At 50.0% G+C, this 18,867-nt stretch overlaps 2 protein-coding genes across 2 annotated transcripts; one reads left to right on the top strand and one right to left on the bottom strand.

The window, feature by feature from the left end:
- Window positions 1-719: 719 nt before the first annotated feature.
- Window positions 720-7,418, bottom strand: coq8b (coenzyme Q8B). Its single transcript, XM_076049814.1, has 16 exons — window positions 7,268-7,418; window positions 6,556-6,734; window positions 6,303-6,432; window positions 5,696-5,901; window positions 5,536-5,602; window positions 5,375-5,449; window positions 5,021-5,140; window positions 4,815-4,900; window positions 4,584-4,724; window positions 4,420-4,501; window positions 3,957-4,050; window positions 3,705-3,846; window positions 3,041-3,148; window positions 2,860-2,925; window positions 2,610-2,696; window positions 720-1,634 (listed from the first exon to the last, which is right to left on the bottom strand). The coding sequence occupies exons 2-16, from the start codon at window positions 6,730-6,732 to the stop codon at window positions 1,329-1,331; spliced, it is 1,887 nt and encodes a 628-aa protein (XP_075905929.1). The 5' UTR covers window positions 6,733-6,734; window positions 7,268-7,418; the 3' UTR covers window positions 720-1,328.
- A 1,170-nt stretch (window positions 7,419-8,588) lies between these two features.
- fbxo46 (F-box protein 46) lies at window positions 8,589-18,761 on the top strand. Its single transcript, XM_076049664.1, has 3 exons — window positions 8,589-9,034; window positions 14,421-15,036; window positions 15,258-18,761. Exons 2-3 carry the CDS (start codon window positions 14,545-14,547, stop codon window positions 17,076-17,078), a joined length of 2,313 nt encoding a protein of 770 aa, XP_075905779.1. The 5' UTR covers window positions 8,589-9,034; window positions 14,421-14,544; the 3' UTR covers window positions 17,079-18,761.
- Window positions 18,762-18,867: the final 106 nt, after the last annotated feature.

Genomic DNA, 18,867 nt, shown 5'->3' with positions numbered 1-18,867 from the left:
GAGACAACAAAGAGCCGTCAATGCCACCATTAGCTCGATAACATTTGGCAAGGCAGACATACAGTATCTATTTTTTGTGATGGTCAGTAGAGGCAGCATATAAATAAAGAAGGAGGTCGAACTCGGCCTTGGCTCCGTGCAAACGATGACTGAACCTCAAATAGGCAGATCGATCCAGAGTGAAGCCTCTGGTCCTTGGCTGACAGTGTCCAGTAAACACTTGCCAGGAAATCTGCGCTGCAAATAAATCCCTCATACTTTTATTTCACAAAAGAAAAACTGCACCTCAACCCCACAGCACGCAGGCTCGTACCTTACAGGAAACATCAGTCTGCATTAGTACTGACAGTCACCACATCACAGAGGTTTACGTTAAATATACTTTATAATGCAAAACCATGAGTCCCTGCGGTTCCCCGTTGAATCTGTTCCTTTAGCCTCCGGGTTATCGCATAGGAGAAAGCTTCATTCAGCAGCATTACTATCAGACACAGAGTCTTTGGAACATTGGAGAGAGAGCTTGGCAGCGTCAGCTTGGCACAGCAAGCTTATATTATGAGTCTCCAGGACAGAAGGCTGCTGTTCTGTTGGAAACATGGCGGACCTTGACTGTAGTAGTGTGCAACGGAAAGATCTAACTACTGGCTACACATGATTAAATGCACGCACACACACACACACACACACACACACACACATCCCAACACAATTATCCCCCTCAGTTAACATGCAGATTTAATCGTAGCTATCAAAAATCCATTTGGGCTGTGGCGAGGACGACGATGTCATTTTAAAATGGTCCCATATTACGTCTCTGAGTAATCTTTTATTTTTCATCCTGCATGCAGGCTCGGTGGCTTGACATGATCAAACAGCCACATACATTCCATACAAAGAGCAAATTTAGCCCTCTGCTTGCAGCCTGTCACACAAACCACTGTGCTTTGCAGAGTCTTCCACATGTTTGGGGGGCTGGTTCTCAGAGGGCAGAACCAGCGCCTGGCTGGGCGAGAAATCACTGCCCTTGATGACATCACAAAGCACAGCGAATTCTGCATAATATGGGACCATTAAAGTGACCATTCCTCTCTACCACAGCTAGCCAGTATCATTCATGTTCCTATGTACACGGGTCTTCCAAGGTCTTGATGAGTCACTGGCAACAGTTGAGCTCGCCATGAGAGCCCGCTGCCTTTGGTTCAATATCAAGACGGTGTCAAGTCAAGGCAAGTATGAGTGAAGGTTTCTGCTTGCAGAAAACATTTTTTAAATCCTGTAACCGAGCTGCACGCTCTCAATAAACAAGAGGCCACCACCTCTTTGGTCGTCTATGCGGCGGCCTGCGCTGCCCGCTGGTCCTGCCTCCTCTGGTTGTAGCTGTTGTACACGTCCAGAAACATGTCCCGGCACGGGATTTGAGCGTTCAGCTTGGAGCAGATGAGGAAGGAGCCGGCCATCTTGCGGTGGAGGGAGTACGACTCCTCCGGCGGCGGCGTGAGGCGGTGCTGGAGCATGACGGGGATGAGGTTCTGGATGCGCTGGGTGGTGCTCTGGGTGCCGAAGTCAAAGGGCTCGTTGGAGGCGAAGGCTTCTCCCAGGATCATCACCGCCTCCACGTGGGCTTCTGCAAACGCCTGGTAAGCAGGGGGAGAAAAACGGGGAAAACGAAAGAGGCATCAGCTGCGTGCATCTCGCCGAGACGGGAGTTTAATATAGAGCCTGTCGAGTAGAACACAAACAGACCTAAGGGTGCAGTTGTGAGTGTGTACACTTGGAGGCAGCTCGAGGAAATGTTTACGGCACGTGTGAGTGAGTTGAAGAGAGTCACAACGGACACACGCAAAATCTGGAGCTTTTTTTTTTCTTTTTCTCATAACATCTTTTCTTCGATTTAATCCTGGATTGGATGCCATTTTAATATTAAAACATACAATTAACCAAAGTAAACGATAGGTGGACAGGAAATTTGCACATTTATTTTGTACAACTTAATGAGAGGTTTGCAAAAAGGGGTTGGAAAAACAGTGAATGAGGTGCATTTCCATCATGTGGATGGAGGAAATAAATGATGCCTTTTTTAATTGTGGTAATGAGCAACAACCAAGGCAAACACCAACACATAAGACTTTGTGGAAACATGTTTGTGTTTGATCCAGTACACCTGCCAGTGAGAAGAAATAAGTCCCCTATGATGGAAATGGAAACGTGTGCCTGGAAAAAGTTGAGGCTACAAACAGGAAACAAAGTAAGTAGTCGCAGTGGCAAAAGTGAATGAGAGTGAGACCATAGACTGATGTTCGACTGAATTAGTCGACTTTTAACTGGTCTTTCACTTCGGCTTGTACTGGCTGTGTTTAACAGCATCCAAAAGCTATCCAGCGAAACCGGGACATTTATCTTTATTTTGCATCAAAGAGTATAGCGGGTTAGAAGCATGAACTCAGTTACAAAACAAATGTGGTGAAGTAGAATGATGGCTCGCCCCAGCTGGGAGGGGAACAACATCAGAAAGACAAAAGAAAAAAGAAATTGCGGAGGCGGCACGAGACGGAGGAGAATAAACCACATCAAAAATGGATGAGCCCAGCAGCGGGGCAGAAATACCTCACCTTGGCCTCGAAGCCCGTCAGGAATTTTAGCTCCTTTGATTTGGCGAGCACTGTGGCTCCATCGCCCACAGAGGCCGCGTGCACCACCTGATCACAGGACACAGGACGTGGATGTGAGCAAGTTCGGCTGCTTGTCGTTTTCCTGTCCGTTGCATCATTTTTAAGACTCCAACTGCTCAATTATTCACAGGTATCTTGCTGCATAAATCATGCTGCTGCCAGGAGTCTTGTAACTTTAGCTTCGCCTTACCTGTATGTACTCATCAGTGAAGGCTTCTGGGTAGCCCCTGCAGGCTCCGAAGTCCAGAAGAACAACCTTTAGAACAGGCAGAGTGTTATTCATTTATTTTGCAAATAAATTGTTTGTTGTTGCAAATGATGGTTGATGATTCACAATTTCATCACATGGTCACACCACGCTCTTGCCCCACCTGGTTGGTGTCAGAATTGTAGAAGAAGTTGGACCAGTTTGGGTCGGTCTGCATGAACCTGAACTCAAAGAGCTCCCTGAGGCACAGCTGGAGGATGTTGAAGGAGATCTGGAGGGAGAAGCACAGCCTCGTGTTTACGCCAACGCTGGCTGTTTATGCTAATGATTCCTGTTTACTTTATTACACATATCGCAGTTTTTCCTAATACATGCGTCCTGTTCTCATACTCCAACAGCAGGTCAAACTTTCAGCGTTGTGTAACGCACATTTTAACAATGGAACACAGTCCAACTTTCACACAGCGGCCGTGTCTGTTGTGGGTTTTTTTTACGGTTAGCTCGGTTACTGTGGAATTACTGTGCGATGCCAGATGCACGACCCAAGTCTTATTAAAAAAAAACAAAAAAAAACAACAACTTTGTCTCATCACTCTGCAGAACATAATCTCAGAGTTCATAAATATTTCTGACTGTGAGAAACGAGCCTGCTGGGGAAGATTTTCACAGCACCGTAACTGTCTGAATCTTGAAAATGTTGTTAGAGGAGGTTCAACTGAACATTTTCCAAAGAAACAATAAGAGTGTAATAACTTCAACTGTGATTACTGTTGTCAGCAGTCTGAAAATAAGGGAATGCATTGAGCAACTATGTATTAACACTCTACCTCATTCCTGGTCTCCTGGTCCAGGTCCACACAGCGGTCCAGTGGGACTCCCTGAACCAGCTCCATGGCCAGAACCCTGCTGCCTGACAGCTCATCGATGACTTCAGGGACTTTGAAATACTCGTTTCCCTCCAGCAGGGACCTGGAGACCAAAAGACCAAAACATTGTTAAAAAATAAACACAGAAAAACAAACAACCCACATAGCCTCGTTCTTAGTTCATTAGGATGACAGAGCGTGACAGGAACGTACCTGAACTTCTTGGCGCACTCAGCCTCCCTCTTGTAGTCGCACTCCCATGCCAGCTCCCGCTGAAGGACCTCAAGGCTGCTGTCTGCAAAGAGACCTGAGGACAAATACATGCAACAATCAACAGGGGGGGAACCACACAACCTATTTTATTAGCAAATAACTCTTGTTATTCAAGTGTTTCTCATCAGATACCAAACAAAACAGTTTTTTTTTTGACTGGGGTACATTTGTCAATAGTAATGCTGCTTGTACAAAATGGTTAAACTACAGCACCACCTGATGGTCAAACATGTAACATGTAAGTAAGTGGGATTGCATGCAATGAATTCCTTCTTTCCAGAGTGAAAACTTCAAAAATTAAAATGAGGCTTTTTAGAGACTCTTTCTAGTGTATTGGAGGTTATTTTCCCCCACAGCAGCCCTAAACAGACATAAAGAAAACAAACACTGGTGTCCTTGTTACCTCCAGGTAGGACCACACTCATTTTCAGCACCGACATCAGGTTATTGATGTCGCTGTGGATGCTCTCTGCCACTCCGGGGTACTGAGAGGATTAAGAGGACCGTGTCAATGCTTGAGACAAATAGAAGTTGTGACAAAAGGTTTAAACGGTCGTGAACAAATACCTGGATCTTCATGGCAATTTCTCTACCATCCTTCAACACCGCGTAGTGCACCTGGCCGATGGACGCTGCGGCAAATGGCTTCTCTTCGAAGGACAGCAGCTTGTCTCGCCAGCCCGCTCCCAGTTCCTCCTCCAACACTTTCTGCACAAGTTAGAGCCACAAAGGAGATTCAGGACTGTTTATGAGCCTTGACGCAAACAAACTGTTTCTCCACAAGACTGCAACGCTTACATTCATCTGCCAAGACGGCATGAAGTCGGCGCTCTGTCGGACCCTCTCAAAGATCTTCTGCAGCTGTGGGTTGATGAATGTGTTGTCTAGAACAATTGGCAAAAGAAAAAAAGACAGATGTCATATAGGAAACACTGCCAGTGGATCCTGTGAGTAAGAGACACCTCCAGACTGAGCTGCCACGGTGCTCATGTTGGAGTTTGCACCTTGAATGCTGAGCATCTGTCCTATCTTGAGTGCAGCGCCGCGCACTTTGCAGAGCGTGTTGACTATTCTCTCAGCGTTGGCATCTGACAGTAGAGGGGAGTCCAACAGGGCTTTCATGTCTGCAAAACAGATTCACAGTTTCATTGCTGCAAGTGTTAATAGGCACAGTGCACAACAAGGAACAACTGTAACAATGAGATTGAGATTTATTTCTTGCGTCAGTCATCTTCAGACTGCTGTGTGTGATTTAGCAAGATTCATAGCTTCCTTAAGACTGCTGCTGATAACTACAAACTTACTAAAAGCTTATTTTTAAGATTAAAGTATTTCATGTTCATGCTACCTGTACATACCTCCTTTTTGTTTGCCGGCCAATGACTGCTTTGCCACCTCAGCAATGGCGCCAATGCCGAGTCCTACAGCTAATCCTGTGACAGAGTGACACACGATTAGTTTTACCATGAACCGGAGCTCAGCACGGGCGACTCGAGTAAACAATGCATTCTGATCTTACCCCCAAAATTCACCAGCCTGCTGATTCTTGTGGCAGGCACCTTCCTCTCTCTGGCACGATCACTCAGCTAAGAAATGATGCAAGAGACAGTGAAAAGTTATTTAAAATAATAGTTTATGGTTCCTCTTCATTTCATCTTAACATGAAGCAGGGCACAAACCTTCTGTCTCACAGGTTTGACCTGAGCCTGCTTGGCCTCTCTGGCTTTTTTAATGTCTTCAGGTGAGAGTCGGGCAACTACTGTGTCATGGAGAGATCTGGACTGATAGTAGAATCTGTGGTGGCTGTGGCCCGTGTGGAGGAATCGAACTCTCGGCCTTGGCCAGCCATCCCCTCCTGGAGTAAATCCTTGGGAAGGAGGAACACCTGCGGCAAAATAAAAAACAAACAAACAAAACACCAGAATGCAGGGCATTACTAACGCAAATTCATAAAAATGAATGTGTTGGAGAGCAGAGAAGCAATAATAATAATGCTATAACATTACATATATTTTATCACCTATCTAGATTTTTTTCTCCCTTTAAGTCCAATTTCTTCTCTTCTCCTATACAATTTACAACAAGAGGTATCTTCTCAGTCATCTTACTATTCCAATCATTTTTATTTGTAGGCATATGTCAAATATATACTAATAACTCAAGCATATTTTCACAATATTCAATACTAAAGATGAATTAATTTGTATAAGTTGCTGGGAGCAGTTATTATAAAGAAAAACAAACTGAAAAGCTTAATTCTAATGGTTGTCTGGGCTGCAGGCCCACCTTCTGTTTGGCTTTGCGCCAGGGGATCGTGGGCAAACTCGGAGCCAACGCTCCATTTGGCTGCTTCTTCGGGATCAACGTTCTCCCAACCCTCGGCATCTGGAAACACATCCTCCTTCACAGACTGTTCCTGGGGAAGCAGCAAAGGAAAACAAGGTTATTCAGTGTATGCATCATCCATTATTCTACGGCAAACTTCAGTGTGCAGAATCGTGCTCATCAAAAAATAAATCGTTGTGCATCACAGCCTCACCTTGCTGCTGCCCATGAAGGTGCCAACCAGTCCTTCCACCGCATCCTGAGCAGCTTTCACTCCTGCGCCAATGGAAGAGGTGCAGGCCATCAAACGGAGCTGCTCTCCTTGCGTGGTCACCAGGGCAGACCCCACTTTACCTGCCCCGCGCAGGACCTGCATGACTTCCGGCAGCATGACTTCACGACAAAAGAAGGTGGAGAGAAGCAGTCATGAGCCATGTGAATATATAAGACTAAAAATCCCAACACACGCAATGTCCGAGAAACTTCTGACACACCTGGGTAGATAGATAGATAGATAGATAGATAGATAGATAGATAGATACTAGTGGTTTAACCTTGGGGTCGAGGGGTCATTAAAGTCACGTGACATACTGGCTGGTGTCGGCGGTGACGCGTGTTACGTATGGTAACACAATGCCACGACGTCTCCATTTACAACACAGTTGCAAAACGTATACATTATGTCCAACCCTGTACTACGTAAAACAGTTTCGTTTCTTTACGCTGACTAAGCTCCTAAACCATTAATTATCTATCGACCACCGTGTAGCAGCAGCAGAAGAAGAATAAGCAGCAGCAGCAGCAGCTCCCAATCGGAGGCTAGCTACATCTAAAGTCTTTCCTAGTGGCTGTATTTACCCCACAACGAGCACTGCGTTTTCTGTGGGTTAAGATTCAACGATGAAAAAAAAAATCAAGACACTCACTTTGACCTGAAACCGTGTCGACCTGTGTTTTCTCAGCAACGCTCCTCTTCTGCCCCTGTTTTACAACGCTGCAACAGCGATCACCCGGAAGTTCTCGTTTCTTTCTTTGACACGGTCCCGGACCAATGATGGTCCATCATGCAGGGGCGGGCATTGTGGAAAGAAATAGCAAATAGCATTGAGGCATTTTAGACGACTGACGTCTTAAAGTGGATTGTTCATCCAGTTAAAATCTCTTTAAGGCGGGACTCGCTTGGAGCAACAGCCAATAAGGACGAATGGGGCGTTCCATAGGGCAATTTTCACTTGCACGTGTAGCGGTTGGCGAGGTACAGTTACCAAACAAGAGTCACCCTGGCCATCCACAGGACAGTAAAATTCGCTGTCTAAATAAGATTGTCCAAATATAGGAATTATTTTTTGTGAGTGTATGTATGTATGTATGTGACAGTGAAAGAACAACTATAACAGAACAAGAGTTTTACAGCAATTTTAATATTTGCATTATACACTTCTGCAGAGGGTCAATTTAATAATAATAATAATAATAATGATAATAATAATAATAATAATAATAATAATAATAATAATAATAATAATAATAGCATTGTCTAGGAATGTGAGGTTATATATATATATATATATATATAAAAAAAAACGTTCAGTTTTCATTGAAGGCTCTGACTTTATTGCAGGTAGATTGATGCATACCATAACCACAGGATGCAGTGCTGCTGTCTTTTCTGCTGAACCAAAACAGTGAAGCTGTTTTCTGTTGCTTAGTGATGTAAATGCACTTAAGAACCCCCTTCTCCTCCTGAAAGTCTCTTAAACATAAGCCTCTTGGAAAACACAATATACATATACACTGTTCACATCCCATCACTAGAATAATAGGATGCACAGTGCTACTGCTGCAAATAGCAATGGAAAATGTCACGCACATAAAACACAACAAAACTCATTAGTCAGCAGAAGAGTATAAGTTCATATAAAATGCGTAAACTAGGAGGAGCACTGTGCATTGGAATAACTAAAAAAAATGATGTTACAATTAATCTCAATTTAAAAATGAAGAAAATAAGACTGATGGATGGGATTTAAAAAATATATAAATATATAAAAGTGTAAAATGCCCATGCTATTGCACTATCGACATGCTGTATCATTCTTACCACCTGTCTTTGACACAGTGACCTTTTAATGATTTTACAGATTGGCCCGATGTGTGGGGGGAGCAGAGGGCAGCAAGAGGGAGGGAGCTGAGCAGGCGCCATATATGGGCACACCACCGACTCTGCTCTGCTATTGGCTGCGGGCCTTATGCAGCTGCTTGTCAACAAGATGGCCTTCCTCCTCCTGCCGTTTGACACTAATTATTTTGGTATCCCCGAGAACATACCGTAAAAGCTGGTGTCGCTTCAAAATAGATAACGGGAGAGCGGCTGCCCGGAGTCCCAACAAGGCGCAGGGGCTCCCAGACTTTGTTTGGACAACTGACAGGCGCACACGCCTCGAGTATCAGCCATCATCAAGACAAGGTTGAAAACAGAAAGTAGCTTGTGGCTAACGTCGATGCTAGCCGCAGCAGCAGCAGCAGCAGCAGCGAGTGAGCTAGCTCGGCTACGTGGACACGGATAGTTAACTCGTGTCACCTGTAATTTAACCGGAATATCTGGTTCGATTGGGGCCGAAATACGAGGAGGACGCAGTTGACACCTACTTTGCCAGCTCGTCCGCGGAGATCGCCGTCGGCAGCTTGAACAGGTTAGTAAAGTGAACCGTTGAGGTGTTTTTGTTACCTTTTAGCCCACCGACCATCTGTCATGTTATTATGCAGGTGCTACCAGTTAGCAAGCTCGCTTGCTTATGACGGGTTTATTTATCTTGCACAAATGCCAATTTGCATCACCACATACATTATTTACAAGCAAAACTTCAAGCAAAGTTTTATTTTTGCCGAGCCTGCATTAATTATCGATGCGCTAACCTAGTCAACAATAGGCTCAACATGTTACCAACGTAACGTCACCGAGCTAACTTTACGAGAGGAACAACCAGCTCGTTGTCGGTCCAGCAGACGTCCAAAGGTTAGGTCCATAAATAAACGTTTACAATCAGATGGATAGTGTCGCAGCTATTTACGATGGCTGCGTCGCCGCACTTGTTGGTTGTCATCGGGGGCTTTGGCGCCTTTAAATCTCCCCTTTTGCCGTTACTGTACTGGCGACAATACGAGAAGAACTGAAACAGGGAATTAGCGATGTAAAGATGCGGAAGCTTGACGCACAGGGATGGGGGGGGGGGGGGACAAAGACGGCAGACGCGAAAGATATACCTGTTGGCGTCATCGGGTGGGGGAATTATTTAGGTTTTTTTTTTTGATGGGCCGGGCCGGGGCGGTGTGGGGGGGGGGGGGGGCAATAAGCAACAGATTAGGTTGTGATTATCTTGGAATGGTCACTCTTGTCGGTTGATAAGAAGCCAGTAGTGCCGCACTGATCAAACACTGTCCGGCGTGACTGTTTGGCCGTCAACGATTTGCCCTCTTTCTCTCTCACATATGTTTGTTTTGGATCCATGACTTGTGTGGACACCTCGTCCCCCCCTTGTGTGTTGTGCGCCGCTGTATCGCATCAAAAGTCCACCTTGTGATGGTGATGCAGCGCGCGGACGTTGACTAAAAGCGACGCGGCAGCCTGAAGGGCAGCAGTCACTCGGCTGAGCCCACTCGGCTGAGGTGCGGTGACAGGAAGGAAGCCTCCCCTCGCAGCGCAAACCTCCCCGGCTCGCCGTAGTGATGCGTTCAGCGCTATTGTGTCCCGCTGACAGTTTGCCGGGCGGACGGGCGCGCGGGATGACCTTCTGTTGCGGCAACTGCTCGAACGCACATACACGCGGAGTGGGAGCTAAAGACTGTCTTTCTGGCGAGCTTCTGCCTTCAGCTGTTTGGTCCCCTGCCTAAAAGAGTGCGAGCTGAAAATGGTACAATAGTGGGCCGAGCTACAGTGACTAGTTTTTGTTGTTGTTGTTGTTGTTGTCGTTTTTTTTACAGTTTGCCACAGTGTTGTTGTTGCGTAAAGATGGCTTTCTGGTCAAGACACACAGCGCTTGAAGTGCTTTTGTAACGTTGGTGTCAGTCGTTTGTCTTCCAAGTTAGGCATTCCACCTTCGTTAATGTGCCATGGCATGCCGAACAGGTCCTGATTTGTATAGGGAAATTATCCACTCCAACGGAGGTTTTGGTGTGATAGCTCAGACCTCTCGCACACTCAGTGTGTCACCAAAAGGATAGTCATTTGTGAACAGAGGAGAATCTCTCGGGTTTGTGCTCACATGTGTGTGTATTCCGTGCCTTGGTGTCGTTCAGTGTGGAATTCTGTGTTGAAAACCTCTGACAGCAGCATACATCACGTTTCCAGGCATGAGAGCTGGTCATGGTCCCGTCTCAAGGGACATTGTGTCATGGTTTCAAAATTGTTGGGATATAATCGGAAAACAGTTCCTGAATCTGTCGTGTAGCAGACAAAGAAAGTTGTCTTTAGCGATTTATTCCAAAATGTAACACTATTTAGCCGCAGTACCATGAAAACATTTTTATTTCAAGCGTAGTTCTGCTTATCCTACTGTCATACCTTACACTAGCTTATGCCTAACTGGAGGAACAAGACAGCGGTGTGTCCACTTGGGTCACACCTAACAACACTTGTCTTTTGTTGTGGGCGGTCAGCTCAGTGCGAGGAGTTGACCTATTTTAGTGAATCCTGTTATTAAAGTTTCAGCAGCTCCATCAATGCACACTCACGATCAGCAGCTAATCTTACCTTGGTTGGCTCGCTCCTCTTTAATTATAAAGAGTGCATAATCTTTCAGAAAGCTCCAGTACCTGATCAGTTTTATTCACAGCCTCAGTAGATGATCTAATCACAAGTGGGAGCCCGCGCTTCATTTCCAAGACCGCACACGCTGTGGGATTTCTTTCTTTTGTTCTTCATCGATCCACGCACGTTTATCTGCCCAGCTCGGCCCAGTGGTTGTTTCCAGGCACCACGTTGTGACTCATGGACAAGCTTGGATTCTTCGCTGTGTAAACACGCGATGAAAGATTATTCTTCCCTAAGTTTTGTATGAACGATGAAACTGTGCTTGAAAACTTTCTTCTCCTTAATGCAGTGGGCCTGAGGCAGCCAGTTGTCTTTGTGTGACACAGAGGATGTTGGTCCATCACTGTGACTCACCAAGACACTTGAGTGTGTCCCCTGATGCCCTCCTGGAAAACACAGCGTTTCTCTGCAGATGGGCACACACCTGTGCCCACCGTCCACCCGCCACTCCTCTAATGCCATGTTGTGGGCAGGGCAGATGAGGCAGCCCACGCAGCAGAGTCGCTGTGTTGTCGCTGGCTCCCGCTGCACTTGGACAGGATTTGAAGGATTAGGTTGATGCAGCTTAAAACCAAACTCAAGCCTTGATTTGCAGGAGGTGCTTTAGATGAGGAGACCAAAGTTTAGTGCTAGATTAAAAGACTCTTCCAAAAGCGCCGTGCAAAGCCTGTTCCGAGACTTTTCCGCTGTTTGTAAAAGGAGATCTACTATATAACAGTGTGTCTAAGTGGCTCCGAAGGACATCACTTTCACAATCATCGAATTGTGCGTCTCTGTGTGCTTGCGTGTCTCCTGATTGATTTGTCCTTCTCGTCTGTTTTTTCTGGCCAAGTTTCACTGCCGCTGTGTGACCTCGAGTCATTAAGATCTTTTTGTGTCACGACTCGTGGCTGTTTTTCAAGTGGCACTGAAGAAGCTTTTGCATGCAACAGGCCCGGACAAACGGATTTAACATCACGGGCTACAGTTAAACAACAACGAGGTCAACAACACGGGTTTTCGAATGATCACAGCCATCCACAGATAATATTTAATGTTTTGTTTCAGTAACATTAAAGAGTCAGGATTCTCCCTCATGCCTCATCAGTATCAGGGTTTCCATCGGTTACTGTAAAACCCAAGTTGAAACCCGTACCCATGTGGTCTGAAGAAAAAGAATTACAGAATAATCTAATTAATGGATGTATAAAGATTAAACTCAGGGATTCCATTGTGTGCATAAAGGGTTCCTCCGATACACCTCCAGCAACCAGGGCGACGGATTGCAAACACGTCACGATCTGATGACTCGTTTATTGCCTAGGCAGGTGGAAAAGAAAAGTGGACTTTGTCACCATGCAAAAATAAGATTAGTGCAGCAAAAATGAAACCCATAACCTCTTTTGTTAACGAGTCTCTCTGTTTCACCTTAAACTCCCTCCATCCATGCGACTCCTCTGACGTTCCGCCCCAGGCTGTTGCAAAATACTGTTTTAACCTTCTGAGAACAACTTGACTAACCAGTCTGTACACGCTCGTCTGCCAAATGTTGGCTGAGCAGTGAGCACTACTAAAGTTGTGTTGTTTGCCAACTAAGGGCGCAACCCAGAATCTGTTGTGCGACTCATTCTTTACGCAACAGCCTCCCAGAAGTGGAAGAGCTGATAATTTGTGTGTGTTGTGTGTGGATGGACTGTGTGTTTGATTTGTTGCTGGAGCTCTGCAGTGGGTGGACTGTCCTTTCTCTGGCCCCTCTTATTATGCCATCCAATCTGTTTTGAGAGATGGACTGCATGCGACGGATGGGAGGGGGAAATAGCTGACGGAAAGGAGGTAGAGAATAAACGTGGTTAAAGAGTAATATGGGATCATGGGGAGAGGGAGAGGGAGAGAGAGATAGAGAGCAGCCAGTGGAAAAAGGTTCTCCGCCTTTTTTTCTCTCCCCACTCTCACAACAGTATAATCTGCCAGCCTGCTCTTAGCTGAGTCGCTGGCTCGTGATGTTGAAAAGGGAGCGTTTGAATTGGCTCGCCGCTCCGTGTAGCCAGTGTTTGCCTTCTGCACCTCTTTGAGCCTTCACATGAGTGCAAACGTATAAAATGCACACTCGGTAGTCGACTGAAGTTTGGAATTGCATTGGAATTGTTGGTCCCCAAACTCTGCTGCGATTGGATCGATATTGAACCTCGAGTGGCTGTAAAGGTGACTGAGCCTTTTAAGTGTGTGTCTGTGTGTGCAGTATCCGATAACTCAAAGTGAGTAGCATGCTGAGGGCTTGGAATAATTATTATGATAATATATATAAATAATAAATCACTGCGATACTGTCCACAATCAACACGTGAGGAGTGTAAAAGCAGCCCGGCTATGCGCAAACCTCTGCAAAGTTGGACCAGATAGTGCAGCTCTGGCACGAGTTTCTTTAAGGTTGGCACGGAATCAGGACTCTTGAGAGAGCAGTGAGGTGCAACTGTGGGTGCCAGAATGCAGTGAAGGGCCAACCAACGGTAAGCCAACCACGTCGCTGCGGTGCCACTTGCGCCCCTTCCCTAAGCATGCCGGCACGTTCCTGGCAGCCGCTCGGCAGCTGGCGCAGCACTTGAAGCAAAGTAAAGTACACAGGGCGGACCGAAAGGCTTCCCCATGCAGCCTGTAGCGAAGGCTTTTTGGCAGGGAGAGAGGGAGACGGGCAGCTACAGCAGTTTAGCTGCTGCCCAGCCCTCCTCCTGCTATCTGCTAAAAATAGGCGCAGCATGTGCCTGCTAGCCCCTCCCTGTGTTGCCTCCCATTAAGCAAGTCCGCTTTGAAGCACTGAGACAAGAGGAGATGAGTGGGCAGACTGAGGGAGAGTACTAGCGGGACTCCATTTGGATCTGTTGTGCGCCGTCCTTTATCCCGGTCCGTCTGCGCGGCGCAGACACCCGGCCCTGAAATGGAATCCCGTTAATTCGATTGCGAGGCTCCAAAGCGATGCAGGAGACGGCAGCGCAGTAAAGCGGCCCGTAACTGCATTTGCCATCCATTTGATTTGTCGGCCGCAGGACGACGCTCGCCAGTTGAGTGCGTAGTTGCCGCGGTTGTGCGGCGCGTTGGCCGGTCAGCCGGCGTGCAGAGGCGGCCCGGTCCAAACTGTGACTTGAGGCAACCATGCGGCGCAGCCTCAATAGGACGTTGACTGTTTCCATTGATCATAACGCTGACATGGCTGGGTTAAAGACATGAAGCCCGATTCCCAGTGATGATGCTGATGTTTCTTCTCTTTCCACTCCCTCCTCCCTCCTCCTTTGCAGTGTTCCTGATGGTCTCGGTGTTTGTCACCTTGACACTGGGACAGGTGTCCAACGATGAGAGCCGTGGCTCTGAGTAATTGCTGGCCGTCATAAGCGCAGATATGCCCCGGTGGTCGGCCTCCTGATGGACCGAGACACCTTCTCCCACATCCGCCTGTGGTGCCCTCGCCCCTTCGGCACCTACTCCCAGAACAAAGCCAGGAGCCCGGGCTCTGGGGGCAGCAGCGGAGGGGGCGGCGGGACCGGGTCCCCCTCCCTCTGCAAGGCCGAGCCCTCGCCGGATGCCACCAGGACGGCGGACAGAAGCCAAGATGGGGGCATGATAGTCGGGGCGCCGGGAGACCACGGCGAGGAGGAGGACGACGACGACGACGTGGGCTCGGAGAACACGCCGCCCGAACCCGAGCTCGTCTCCGGCTCGCTCACGCAGAGCCAGGCCCCGCCCACCTCATCGGCGCCCCCCTCGCCTCCTTCCTCCGGCACTCAGATGGAGGACGGCCGCGTTCTCTTGGATACCTGGTACGTCATCAAGCCGGGAAACACCAAGGAGAAGATCGCCTTCTTTGTCGCACACCAGTTCAGCGGAGCGGGCCAGCCCAGACCCAGCGCCATGAAGGTGGGTTGAACCCTCAGATTGTCATCCATCCACAATTTAGAGTTCCCAATTGGCGTCGCATGCATTTCTTTTGACTGGGAGGGAGCCGGAGAACCCAGAGAGAACCCGCGCAGACTCAAAGAGAACATGCAAACTCCTCTCAGGAAGGCCCCTGGGCCGGAGTCGAACCCGCGACCCATTTGCTGTGAGGCGTCGGCGCTAACCACGCTTTCTCTCCTCAGGTTAAAGGTAACTGGGCGACCGACTGCAGTAAAGCCAAAAGACGGAGACGCTGCTCGTCCTATGACCCCCCCACGCGTTCCCAGACCTCGGAGCCCCACCTCAGCCACGACTCCCCCCTGGCGCCCGCCAGCCCCGACGAGCCGGTCCTGGGCGGGGTGAGCGAGACGGACCTGCTGTCGGTGGCAGAGATGGTGGCCTTGGTGGAGCAGCGGACGGCGATGGCCCTGCAAGGCATCGCCGCCGTCCACGGGAGCCAACATCACGCCCAACCCCCTACCTCCACTCACAGCCAGGGCCTTAACCCCCACCAGCACACCCTCCTCCAGGGCACCGCCTCGGACCCCGCCCCCGTGGTGCTGGTGTCGGACATTTCAGACGGCCGGCCCGCCGACGAGGCGCGGGAGAGCTCGCCCATCCTGGCGGACGGCGAGCTCGACGCGCAGAACGAGTCGTGCCGGGTCGCCAAGGCCATCGCGCACTTTGAGTCACAGAACCTGGAGAACCGGCTCCACCTGGGTGCCGGTCCCGGGCCGGAGAGAGAGCAGGAGGTGCGGAGAGGAGGGGAGTCGGGCATGGCGACCCCTCCCCCGCCGCCCAGCCACGGCCACGGCGAGGTGCGGATCGCCTTCCGGGTGTCCAACCTGGACCCGCGGTCTCAGCTGGAGCCGGCCGGCAGGTCCCGCTGCATGTTCATGAGCTGCGGCGGCGGCGGGGGCAGCCAGGCGGCGGCCCGGGCCAAAGAGAAGATCACCTGCGACCTCTACCAGCTGGTCAGCCCGTCGTCCCGCGACCCCGGCAGCCTCCTGCTCGCCGCCACCGCCACCACGCCCAAGTCCGACGGCGACCCGCACCACCCGGACAGGCAGGCCTGCGGGAGCCCCGACCCGAGCCAGGAGCTCTCGGCGGGGGAGAAGAAGGTGGCCCGGGAGCGGGTGACGGGCTTCCACGTGGAGGTGGTGGTGACGGGCGCCGTGGACCAGTGCGTGTTCTTCGGCAAGGACAGCACGGAGAACGTGCAGGAGGAGACGGTGTGCTTTGCCATGCCCAGCGGCGGGGGGGTCGGCGGGGGCAGCTCGGGCGACCCGTCCTCAGACGACCCTCCTCCCGGGCAGCTCTTCTTCCTGCAGCCGTCCCGGGCGGTCGAGGACGACGTGAACGGCGGTAGCGGCGGCGGGTCGGGAATCTGCTCTTTGGACTGTGCCAACAACAACAAAAACAGCAGCGGCAGTGGCGCCGGCGTCCCAGCGCCGGGTGAGCGCGGGGCGCCGGCGCCCAGGCCCGACTCGCCGGGCGGCGGCGGGGACGAGTGCGCCGACCCGTCGCTGTGCCGCCTCTACCGCCACGTGTCGCACGACTTCCTGGAGATCCGCTTCCAGATCCAGCGGCTGCTGGAGCCGCGCCAGTACATGCTGCTGCTGCCCGACCACATCACGGTGCACATCTTCGGCCACCTGCCCACGCGCTCGCTGGCCGCCCTCAAGTGCACGTGCCACTACTTCAAGGCGCTGATCGAGACGTACGGCGTGCGGGCGGTGGACTCGCGCTGGAACCAGGACCCGCTCTACCGCGACGACCCCTGCAAGCAGTGCAAGCGGCAGTACGAGCGCGGCGACGTGTCGCTGTGCCGCTGGCACCCCAAACCTTACCACCACGACCTGCCTTACGGACGCTCCTACTGGATGTGCTGCCGGCGCACCGACAAGGACACGCCGGGCTGCCGGGTCGGCCTCCACGACAACAACTGGGTGCAGCAGCCGGCCGACGGCTCGCAGCCGGCGCGCGCCAAGCGGGAGGAGCGGAGGGAGGTGGAGCCCAGGTAGACCGGAGAGGGCGGAGCCTCCCACCCAGGTGTCCTCCCCCTCTTCATCCTCCCGCACCCCCCCTCCTCCTCCAGGTGTGCACGGAGGAAATGAGCACTCCAGGACCATGTTTGTGTTTCTCTGCTTCAGGTTTGGGCGGCGAAGAAGGAAGAGAGGTGTGTCGCTCTCCTTGCCTTTTCTTTTTTTTTCCAGGTCTTCTTTTTTTAAAAAAGCCCTCCAGAACCCCCCCTTCCCTTTTGCCCGTGCTCCATTCGTGGCACCTTCTTTTTAAAAGTTTGTATACCAGGGTTGGGGTCCCCTCTTGCTGCTGTCAGTCGGCCTCTCGAGTCATTTTATTTCCGTTTTTTTCCCACGTCTCCGCTCCGTTCACGGTCATAAAGGTGACAAACCTCGCAGTGTGTTTGATAGAGATTAGCACATGTAAAAAAAAGAAAAGAGAGAGAGAGAGAGAGACGCATAGAAATGTAACGCCCTAGAGCCTGCTTACTGTCCCCTGTCGCTGTCTGTCGTCGCGTCACAAACCTCCGTCTACCGCTGTACAATTGGTGCTTCGAGGAATGAGCCCAGTTTCCATGGAATGTTCGGCAGCGCTCTAGAAATGTGATTGTATAAAAGCAGACTTGATTTCTTCTTCATTCTTTGCTTTTCTATTCTTTTTTTTTTTTTCCATTGTACAAAAATCCAGTCGCGCCATGAATTTCGGTTTTTCTCTGAATGTGCTGTAACATTGTACCATAATTAATTAGTCCCCTGATAAATGCTGCTGAAATCATTGCCTGTGTCACTGCTCATAACCGGGAGGAGGCGACGCCGTTCACTCGGTGGCAGGAAACGGGTCTCGCCCTCAGTACCCGTCGCGCTCGCTGGCCGCCGAGACCCGTTTGCCTGTCGTTGTTTTCAGAGCGGACCCTAACCTTGACGACCAGCCATAAAAAAAAAAAATTAAAAAAAAGAGGAGCCAATGAGAACTTTTAACTGGTTTACAGAGAAACCTGGGAGGCGGACTTGATCGAGATCAGTGGGATCGATGGGGATCAGAACGAGAAACTTGATGTCACTTTGGAGAGGCCCGATGTCACTTTGTATGGTTTGATTGAACTGCCTGTTTGCCATTTTGTTTGTTTGTCGGTTTGGCTGTTTTTATTGGGGTGCGCGTGTGTCACAGAATGTTTGCCGTTGCGTTTGCTTTTTATTTTTGAGGACTGTGTTCTCCCCGTGTCAGTCTGTCATCCTACTCCACCGGCAAAGATGCGTTTTTTAAAAATAGTCCATCTTTGTTTTAACCCCCCCCCCCCACCCCCCCTCCTCCTCCTCCCACCTCCTCCTCTTCCTCTCTCCTCCCTCTTCCCCTCCGTCCTCCCGGTCGACAGAGGGCAGCGATTGCCAAAAGCTGCCGTTCATAATTCATAAGGTGGGTGAAACCAACGCACCACAGACTGTAGAAACGCTCTACACCAGCTTCCAGCCTTAAAAGCCCCCCTACCTCTTACCCGCCCTGCAGGAGATTGAGGTGCCAGACACCTCGCAGACGCTCGTGAGTACTGAGAGTTGCACAGGACCCTCCAAGTGGCTTGATTTCAGATGCTCTATAGACTCTTTCGGATCCGCCCGAAAACTCTGTGCGTGGGGAGTGTGAGACGAACAGTGCCTGGCGACGGCTCTGACTTGTTGTTTTGGGGGGGGGTGGGGGGAAACAAAACAAAACAACCCAAAATCCTCTGTCTGTCTGTCTCTCTTCCCGCTTTCCCCCTCGCTAATGCCCCCCCTCCCCTCCCCTCCCCCACACCCT

Source organism: Nelusetta ayraudi, unplaced genomic scaffold (genome assembly GCF_046127955.1).
Source record: "Nelusetta ayraudi isolate G7.1 ecotype Tasmania unplaced genomic scaffold, CSIRO-AGI_Nayr_v1 ptg000120l, whole genome shotgun sequence".
Classification (NCBI taxonomy): Eukaryota; Metazoa; Chordata; class Actinopteri; order Tetraodontiformes; family Monacanthidae; genus Nelusetta; species Nelusetta ayraudi.
Note: the sequence above shows the minus strand (reverse complement) of the source record. Positions and strands in the feature narration are given on the sequence as shown.